Source organism: Vicugna pacos, chromosome 6 (genome assembly GCF_048564905.1).
Source record: "Vicugna pacos chromosome 6, VicPac4, whole genome shotgun sequence".
NCBI classification, from domain to species: Eukaryota; Metazoa; Chordata; class Mammalia; order Artiodactyla; family Camelidae; genus Vicugna; species Vicugna pacos.
In genome coordinates, this window is record NC_132992.1 from 62886088 (window position 1) to 62895790 (window position 9703).

General features: G+C 41.7%; 1 protein-coding gene across 2 annotated transcripts in view; it reads right to left on the reverse strand.

Annotated features, from left to right (window-relative positions):
• PPP2R5E (protein phosphatase 2 regulatory subunit B'epsilon) overlaps nucleotides 1–4129 on the reverse strand; it is a 132333-nt gene extending 128204 nt beyond the window's left edge. The window contains exons 1-2 of one of the 2 annotated variants that reach the window (XM_006206977.4): nucleotides 3486–4129; nucleotides 1121–1281 (exon numbers count right to left, since the gene is read on the reverse strand). In XM_006206977.4, the coding sequence (XP_006207039.1) occupies nucleotides 1121–1277 (157 nt within the window). In that variant the 5' untranslated portion in view covers nucleotides 1278–1281; nucleotides 3486–4129. Of the gene's footprint in view, nucleotides 1–1120; nucleotides 1285–3485 lie in introns of both variants that reach the window. The other variant, XM_006206976.2, reaches the window with a different exon arrangement.
• Nucleotides 4130–9703: the final 5574 nt, after the last annotated feature.

Here is a 9703-nt window from a genome sequence, read left to right on the forward strand (position 1 = left end):
CTCAAACTCATACAAGTTCATCTTCACTAATTGGTGGATACAGCATTTTTACAGTAATCAGGATTCATTTCACATCTACCAATTTCAAGTATAAACATTAGAATCTCATTTATGAATCTCCCTCCTTTTAAAAACAAGGTCACATGGGAAAAATAGTAGCTTTTGAAATATTCTAAGCTACATTTTGAGGATGTAGTCAAACTTCAGTTTTTCTCATAATACCTTCTGATTTCACAAACTGTTATAGAAATAAATGTTCAATAACTAGCAAACCAAGTTTTTAAAATTTCCTCTGAGCCACTAAAGTGCATTGTGCTGTTCACATACCCTTTCTCCTCATTTTAAGTGTTCAGCAGACAAAAATCTACCTTCAAAGGTAGATACTAATAGTTTCACATTATAAACACTATGTTCTGATACATTTCAAACAATGCTTGTTCATAAACATAAATCAAAAAGATAAAAATTAAAAGGAACAAAAAGTACCCACATAATCAAACAAAAGGTAAAAGATTTAATTTAGAAAAAAACAATTCTCATATTAAAAACATATCCTTAATTCATTCCATAAACAAGTATGATCATCCAATCTGTTTTCTATTTGTCAAATCTGAAAACAAGAATGTATATAATCAATTACTGACCATTTTTTCTCGATTTTAAATCAATTCTTTCAAACATAATTTTCCATATGAAAGTTAATGGTACCATCTCCTCTACTAGTTTTACTTCCTGTGACTAAGTCTGTATAATTTGTAGTTGTCACTGCACACAGTGTATACATCTAAAAGTCAACAGAAGGAAAAAAGAAAAACACAGAACTAGACATCTTAAAGTTTCCCAGGCATTCAGTTTTTTCTGCTTATCACTGTGGGAGATTCTCCTGATAATAAATCTCTTTTCATTTGTCCACAGCTATTTATTTTAAACCGAGCCCTTTTAAAAAGAGAGTGGGTGTATCTGGTCACACCAGTAACTTCAGGAGGTCTGAAATCTCCCATCCCTTCAATTTGCAATACAGAATTTTAACAAAGATGAAACTCTACAAAAAGAAAACTTATACAGATATAAAAAAAAAAATCAACTGAAAAGAAACCCATCACCTGGTCATGAGACTTACCTTTTAGCAGCGGCAGAGGTGTTAACTCAATAGGCTTGCCTTGAGACCTAAACTGTGAGGAGCTTTGCGACCTCTTCTGTCTGGCTTTTCTGACGGACTTCCGAGAAAATCCGTCTACTTTATCCACTGATGGAGGAGTAGTTGGTGCTGAGGACATATCCCTACTGAAGAGAAAGAGGTATCATCAACACATTCCTGAGGAGGAAGAAAACCTGCGAGTTACACACAAATTCGAAAATTCTCATACACACTATTTATGAAAATGGGAATACATGAAAAAGAAAGCAAATAAAATCAATTAAGAACACTCATACATTCAATGAGGAAATGTGAAAACTTGGTGGAAAACAGAAGTAACATAAGTACCATGTAAGCGATATTGTAATGCTAACGCCTTGTGCTTCTCCCACTACAACATACATTAAAGATGCTCATTCATACGTGAACTCTTCTAAGCCACGTGCTCATTTTCTAACTGCAAAGCTCTTCTCAATTTGAGATTCCTGAAGTAACTCTGGAGCTATTCTGCAGCTGGAAAACTTCCACCAAAACATTTTCCAAGATACTTAATATTATGAATGGGTTCTAGAGTTGAAACCCTTATGGTACTTCAAGAATCTACACCAATGTATCACAGCAAGGTGAAACTTGGAATTTCTGAACTACTTGGACATGACTTTAAATGCAACGTGCTGTGTTAGCTATGGTAAACTACACCACACCACAAACGAGGACAAGCTAGATTACTTTAAACGAATACATAAAAGGCATAATTAAAATCATTTCAAAGAAGTCTTCTTTTTGAATGAAACCATCTGAAGTTACTAAAGCTTAATTAACAAACTATAATGAAACTGTGCACCAAAGTTGAAATAAAAACATAAATTCACAGCCTACACAGACAACCAAGTGAGTTCCCTTTAAGTTCATCATCAAATATTAATTTTCATTCCATCCAACTAATGGAACTGAACAGTTATTTTGGATTTTTTTAACCTTCTCAAATTATTAAAATAAGGGCTATTTCTTAAAAGTAACAAGCATTAAGCTCAGTTTCATTCGCCAATTTAAACAGATGCCACCATCTCCATGGCACTGAGTCTCCATGCAAGATTAATGGCAGACTTGAATAGAAATAATGCATATGGGAGAAATGCTGAAATGCAATTACTCACCTGTCATCCCAATACATAAGTGTTTTTTAACCTCTAAATAAAAGAGTAAGGGAGTTTCTTCGTGAACGTGTGAGAATAAAAAGTTACCTGGATTAGCTGGATTCTGGCAAAGTAAAAATAACAAAAACATAAACAAAAAACAAACAAAACCGAGTGATGTTGAGGTGTGGAATTTTCAGGTCTTGCTTGGTTCTCTATTTTTTTTTTAAAGTTTTTAGCAATCTATCTAATTTAGCATTAAATAAAATGTGACAGATAAAAAGGAATTGCAAACTACGAATAACTACAGAAGTAAAATCACTTAAAAATGTTCGTAAAGACTGCATTAGCAAGAAGCCCAAATCACATTTGTATGTTGGAAATTTAGGGACCGCTTTTCCAATCTGGTATATGAATTACTTAGGTTTCATTTAACCCTCACAACACAGGATTTCAGTAAATTCTGTTTCTGCATCACTCTTTTTGCTTCTTAAAGACAAGATTCTTCATTTCTTAAAATAAAGGTTCTTCACCTCCTATCTCTAAAGATGATTTATCGGTAGCAAAAAAAAATTTTAACCATTTGCCCCTTACGCCCGCGGCCCAGAATAAACGTCAAGGATCTCAACCCTAAAGCGCTGCAGAACTGAACGTGCAGTAGCGGCAACGGGTCGGTGCAAAGCCCGGGGAAACAGGTTTCGCCCTGGATCAAAGCGCCTGAAGCTTTATCATCCTCTAAGCAGCGGGCACGGGGCATTTCCAAGGCTCAGGATAATCCAAAGGCGGTACTAGGGTGGAGGGAAAAGCCAGGGAAGGGGTTTGTCTGTAGGGACGCTCACATACTCCCTTTGCTCCCACCCACCCTCCGCCACCCCAAGCTGCTACAGAATCCTTCTCACTACACCAATTCCCTTTCCCCCACCCCGCACCCGTCAGTGGATAAAGGGGGACAAGAATACGCCTCCAATGCCCGAAGGTGGAGGAAAAGGGGGGAGGGGGCCAGAGTGGATGAGAGGCATCACCAGAAGCATTTGCAGGTAAATCAGACAAGTGGGACCGGCGCTCCCTCTCCCACACCTCACCCCACCGCACCCCTCTCCGGCCCGAGCCAGGCCTTTCCGAGGCCAGTGCGCTGCAGGTTCTCCTGGAGGAGGAGGAAGGGAAGGAGGAAAAGAAGCAGACGAGCCGCGGTGCTGGAGGGACGAAGTTACCTTGAAGCTTCTGGAGAAGAATCCGAAGATGATCTGTGGTTTCGAGGGGCGGGAGATGGGAGAGAGGGCCGCAGCGGGGGCGGGTGGCGGGACCGGGACGTGCGGGGGGAGGTCCGGTCAGCGAAAGGGAGCCCGGGGCGACGGCTGTCCGGCGCGGCGTCCCTCCGGTTCCGCGGCGGCGGCGCCTCTAGGCCTCACGGCCGGACCTGAACCTCAGCGCTCCCGCGGCGGCGGCGGCGGCCTCACGATCCTCCCCCGCGGGCCCGTCCCATCAAATCGGCACCGACCCCGTTGCGGCTCCGCCGGTGGCTCCTCGCTCACATTCCCGGCGGGCGGCGCCTCTGCTCGTTGCCCCGGTCCCGGCGGCGGCGGCGGCGACGAGGGGAGGGGGAAGGGAGGGAGGAAGACTGGATCCGCAGCGGCAGCAGGAGGAGAAGGAAGGAGAAGGAGGAGGAGCTGCTGGAGCTAGAGCCGCCGCTGCCAGAGCCGCCTTTCGGTACCCGCGGTGAGTCCCCGTCAATGCCCCTTTCTCTCTCCTATTGTCAATATCACCGGGCGGCTGAGTCCATGGCACACGCGCAACCGAACCTTCAGGCCAGCAGCGCCCGCCTCCCGCGCCCACTCACTGGCGGCTTCAAACGGGAAGCACGGCTTCATTGGCCGCCGTCCGCCTTCACTCCCAGGCCAGCAAGTTGGGCTGAGAGCCGATCAGGGATTGGCGCCGGGGGGGCGGAGAAACAGGAGGGTGGGAAGAGAGGAGGCAGAGGATTGGGCTGAGACGAGAGGGACCCGGATGCAACCGCGATCTTCGGCCGCGCTGCTGCCGCTTCCGCCAAGCGGTAGGGCTGGCCGAGGAGGCTGGTAGCTGCAGCCGCCTGCCGTGAGAGGAGCTCCTTAACCCGCGGGTGTGCGGCTGACGATCAATGGGACGCGTTTCCGCGCAATGCGGAGCCTCTGGGCGTCGGTCGTATTCAACTGGAGGATTCCAAGAGCAAGGGTCGGCTGGGGAGGGGGCGCCTCCTGGGCCTTGATACTGCCCTCTTCAGCCACTAGGCTGGCGCCTCTGGGCTCGAGGAGTCCTACTCAGGTCGCGAACCAGCGTCTGTGCCTGTGTAAATAGGCCCCTTGCAGCGCGATGTGAATCCCGCCGCAGTCGCTCTCTTCTGAACCTAGTGGGCACCGAAGTCTGAACCCCTGGGGCCCGGCCCAGGGTTGGGTATCGCTTCGATTTGTATCTTCGTCTCCTTTAACCTAAACCTCTGTTTTGAATATCAGCTCCCTGAAGCTCCTGCCAGCCTAGGTTGGGGCCAGCTCCGGGTAGCTTTTGCAGGTGTCAACGCTGTCTACGCTCTGCGATCATTTATTGAGGTTAGCCGCTCCGGCCCACCCGCTGCACGGAGCTCAGGGAAACCCGGCTCCAAACTGTAGGAGCATGGGAGCTTCTTAATTGGCGGGTTGAATCCAAAAGAGTTTTTGGAGAAGGCTTCACTTAATTCTGGCTACAACAAGTGATAAAATATTTAGAGAGACGTTTGCATCCCTGGTGAGCTCTAGGCCAAATGGTGTATTTCCAGAGAGTATTCTTGGACTGTCGCTCTATTTGAATGCACGCTACGTACATCTTTGAGGGTGTACGTAGATTTGTATTATCTAGAGCAGCAGTCTCCGGTTCTTAATGCTAAGTACAAATCTCGGTACCAAATGTTCAAAACTTGGAAAAGGAAAAAGATAACATTTATAATCCTTCAACCCAGAGATAACCTCTGTTAGTATTTTGGTGAACTTAACTCCAGTATTTTTTTTTAGTATAGTGGGTGCCGTTCTGTAGATTAATTTTTCCCCCTTTGTATTAAGCCATGTTCTCTATAGTTAGGAAGTAGAACTATATATGAATAATAGTTAGGAAATAGAACTATATATAAATAAAACTGCACCATATATACGAGTGACAACAACAAATGCGTTGTATTTCTCTTGTTTGTGGTGTTTAATACTCAAATTTTATGCACACTCCCAGATAAAGTTCTTGAATGGAAAAAGGTTTTTTGTACTATGAAGAAATTTTTTCTATTCCTGTTTTGAACTGAAATGGGAAACAAAAAGATGGTAGTCTTAGATGGAAAGGAGCTTCCCCTTCTGACACCGGGTGATCAGCCACTGTGTAGACAGTGCCAGTGTTTGAAAAGTTCATTACCCCTAGGCCTTAGAAAACTGGGTAGAATACCAGTCTCCTTCCTGTATTCAAGAAACTTACATTTCCACATCTCAATTTCCCATGCCAGTTTGTATGAAAAGCTCAGTGTCCCAGCCATGCAGAACTTGTTTGCTCAATTTCTGATTAAGGGTAAAAGCAGAATTTAAACCAAGGAAGATTTTAAAGCCAACTCAGTTTCCCTTGGCAACAATTGAACTGTCAAAGAGTAGTGCATGTTTGAAATGCTCACAGCTGTTGCTTAGAACATTTCACATTTTGTAGAGTGGATATTTTGCTTGCAAATTATGGATCTCTATAAAGACAATTCCTTTCAAAACTCACTTTCTGTAAAGTGGCTGAGTAACTGAAATGAGTAGGTTTTTAAATGGAAACATCTTTGCCTATGTGAGAGATTGTTCCTTGGACCAATAGTTTCTAAAGGAAGTCCATGCACCCCAGGGGTATGTATATTCCAGGAATAGTACAAGGCAGTCCATTTAGGATGCAGGAGCAGAAAATATGAGGGCATCTATTTATGTTTAATTTTTTAATCAAAAAAGAAAACTAATATTTTATATACATGATGAGTGACCCTACTATCAACCCATGGAATGGTCTCTTGGCCTAGAACACAGGAGATGTCTTCAAAGAAAAGTGGGATTACTCATTTCCAGGGGTTGCCAGTGGTGGTCCCACCCAGTCGGTCCCTGTCAAAAATACAGTGACTTACTATGATTTGCTAGTTTCAGTTGACTTACTGATTGTATTATTTACGTTTAATTAAACTAACCCATAGAAAATAAGAAAGTCACTTTATCAGTGTCCTTTGCAAAGAAACCACAGGAAAACAAGTAAATGGCCCGACTGACACTTCTCCCAGTATCAGATTTCTGACAGTCACATTTCAAAATTAAAATAACAATGTAATAAATCCAACCAATTTTGACTTTAAAAATATCAAATTCATAAAAAAGATAATTTGAATGTGGCTTTATATCCACTGTCATTTACAATGAACTTCTCCCTAAGCATATATTATGATTGAGTGGTAATACAAAAAGAAATACATTATAGCCATCTGGGAAGCCGTTATCAAGTGACAAAGCACTGTGCTTTGCTATCAGATGAAAGCATTTGCTTCATGAGTTTATCATGAATCTACTGGTAGGCTGGCCATGAGATGAGGCTGGAAGTCTGTAGAGTATCAAATGGTGGCTGACCGGTGAACTATAGAAGGCCTAAGATAATAAGCAGAAGCATCATCCAACCAATTATCAACCAGTATAGAAGGAAAAGGCCTAGGCTTATAAGACATCATCAGAGGTAGACTAGCCCAACTTGTGAGTGGGGGGTAGGGGTGGGGTGGAGGGTACACAAAGCTGGTTGTGAGCTGAGAGGGAAGAACAGTGAAAAAGCCTGAGACAAGAGATGCTCTCTCAGCAAAAACAATAAAAAGAATACATAGACAGCTAGTGTAGACAAGGGACTTTGGTCTCGGGAAACACCCTCCACGGTGACATTTTCATGAGTCACAGTTTAATGCAGTTAATGGCGGGTGGAGGGAGTATATCTGAGTGGTAGAGGGCATACTTAGCGTGCACGAGGTCTTGGGTTCAATCCCTAGTACCTCTATTTTAAAATAAATAAATAAATAGTGCAATTGCATGTACCTCAGAAATTATAGGTTATTCATGGCTTTTCATGTGATTAATGTATGTAAGTATAGCTTGAGACTTCAAGTGTTTTGGTGCATACCAGGCAGTGAGAGGCCCAGGTCAGTCATGGATCAAGGCAGGGAGAGGGACCCTATGTCACTGATGCAGAAGGAAAATTGGAGGGGAAAAAAAAAAAAGAAAGAAAGAGAAAGCCAGCTTCAAGGACACTTTATTTCACACAGGATAAAACAGAAAATAATTTACCACAAGCGGTAATTTTGCCCCTAAAATAGTCAAATTACACAATTAAATGCACTAAAGTTGTAACTAATTATAAGCATAATGATGAGAACCCAGACTCTGGAATCAGACATACCCAAGGTGGAATCCCAGCTCTGAGAGCCAAGAGCTGGGGCAAATTTCTCACTCCCCACAGCCTGTAAAGAAGCCGAACACTTCCTAACTCATAAGATAGTTATCAGATTGAAGTGAGGTTATGCACTGATTACAGTGCCTGACATATGATAACTTACCATAATCATCTACTTTCTTCACATTTTAATAATTTTTATCCATTTGGAAATTTTTCTTTAAGACGTTTTGTCTTTTTTTTTCCCCTTGAAACTATACCTGGAATACCCCTCTATGACAGGAAGAAAATAAGGAGCAAGGAAATGAGAGGCATGGCTTTCAGTTCACTTCCACCCTCAATTATTGAGTGTGTATAGGAGCATTCATTAGCAATAACAGGGATTTGCATTTTACAATATCCATATACTTATGAAAATAAAAAAGTCATTGGATTTAACTCATATTAGACTTTTATCTTCATTTCTAATTTATATTCCTTTAAAAGGGGCTTAAACTATTTTTGCTCTAAGCTTACCGATTTCTCATCTTCACTATAACCTTCACAACGGCGGTAGGACTGAGGTCCTAGCCCTACCTTTAGTAATAGCCTAGCCTTGGTGTGGTGGTATTTGCTTCCCACTCATCTCCCCTTTTCCTCACTCCCACGTGATCCTGGTGGGACTGTTAACCATGAGTGATGGGTACATGAACCAAGGGAATCATTAAGATCTTCCACAAGATTCGCTCTGTGAATGCTGAGAAAGAGCCTCTCTTCCTTTTGGATCATAAACCATAGAAATGATGTAAGTTGGGGCTACATATGACCACCTTCCTCCCTCTCTTCCATCCTGGAATAAGCCAGTACCATGGCATGCATGCATGCATGCATGTATTTATTTATTTATTTATCTATTCATTCATTCAAACTTTGGCAAATGCTGATTTTTTTATGTAATTTTTTTCATTTCTTTTTTTTTGTAACCTGATTTTCTAAAATCTGATTCTTTTTTTAATGGAGGTACTGGAAACTGAACCCAGGACCTCACGCATGCTACGCACATACTCTACCACTAAGCTACACCTCCACGCCAAATGCCGAATTTTAGCAACATGATTGGAGCTGCTGGATTCAACTATATCTAAAGCTAGTTTCAGTTATGTGACCCCGTGAATTCCCTTTTTTTGTTTAAGCTTCTTTGGAGCTGAATTTCTATAACTTACACCCATAAGAATCATGACTAATAATACACAGCCAAGTCACTAAACCTCTCCAAGCCTCAGTTTGCTCTTAGGCCTTGAATCTGGGGTTTTCTGCAGGTTGAACTAAATGAAATCTTTCAACAAAACCTACTCTTAAAGATACAAAGATATCATTTAAAGTAACCCTGCCAGAAATTCTTTCCTAATGTAATTTATCAGGTCACATTTATTTGTTGGGTTTTATTTTAAGACTCAAAGCAGATATTCTTAAGAATAAGACTTACAGAGTTAAGTTTCCCTAGAACACACCTACAAGAGGAGAGAGAGTGCAGTGACCTACCAAACAGGAAAATAAGATTTATTCTTAGCAATAAAGAATTATTCCTGCTCATTCTCACTGCTCTTCAGCAGGTTATTTTTACTGTGTCACTTAAAACACCAAGGCCATTTTTTAGAAAATGAAGCTTATGGTTGAATATTGTATCTAAGGTTCTTATCTATCATAGAGAATGAACATGGCTTTTAAAATATCAATAAAATTAGGTAAAACCTATGAACAGAAGATTAATCACTACTAAAATGTTCTCATGGGGCAAGACAACCAAAAGAGGATGAGAACTTAAATCTTAATGTGCTATTATTAAAAAAAAAAAGACAACATATCCAATCTTATATGGTATTAGTAATAACTCCAAACATGCATAGCAATTTAGCTCACTTTCATATGTACTACTTAATTTGAATCTTAACTCTGTAGATACATATCATTTTCATTTTATAAATAAGAAAAGTGAGGATCAGGGAAGCTGTCCAGTGTC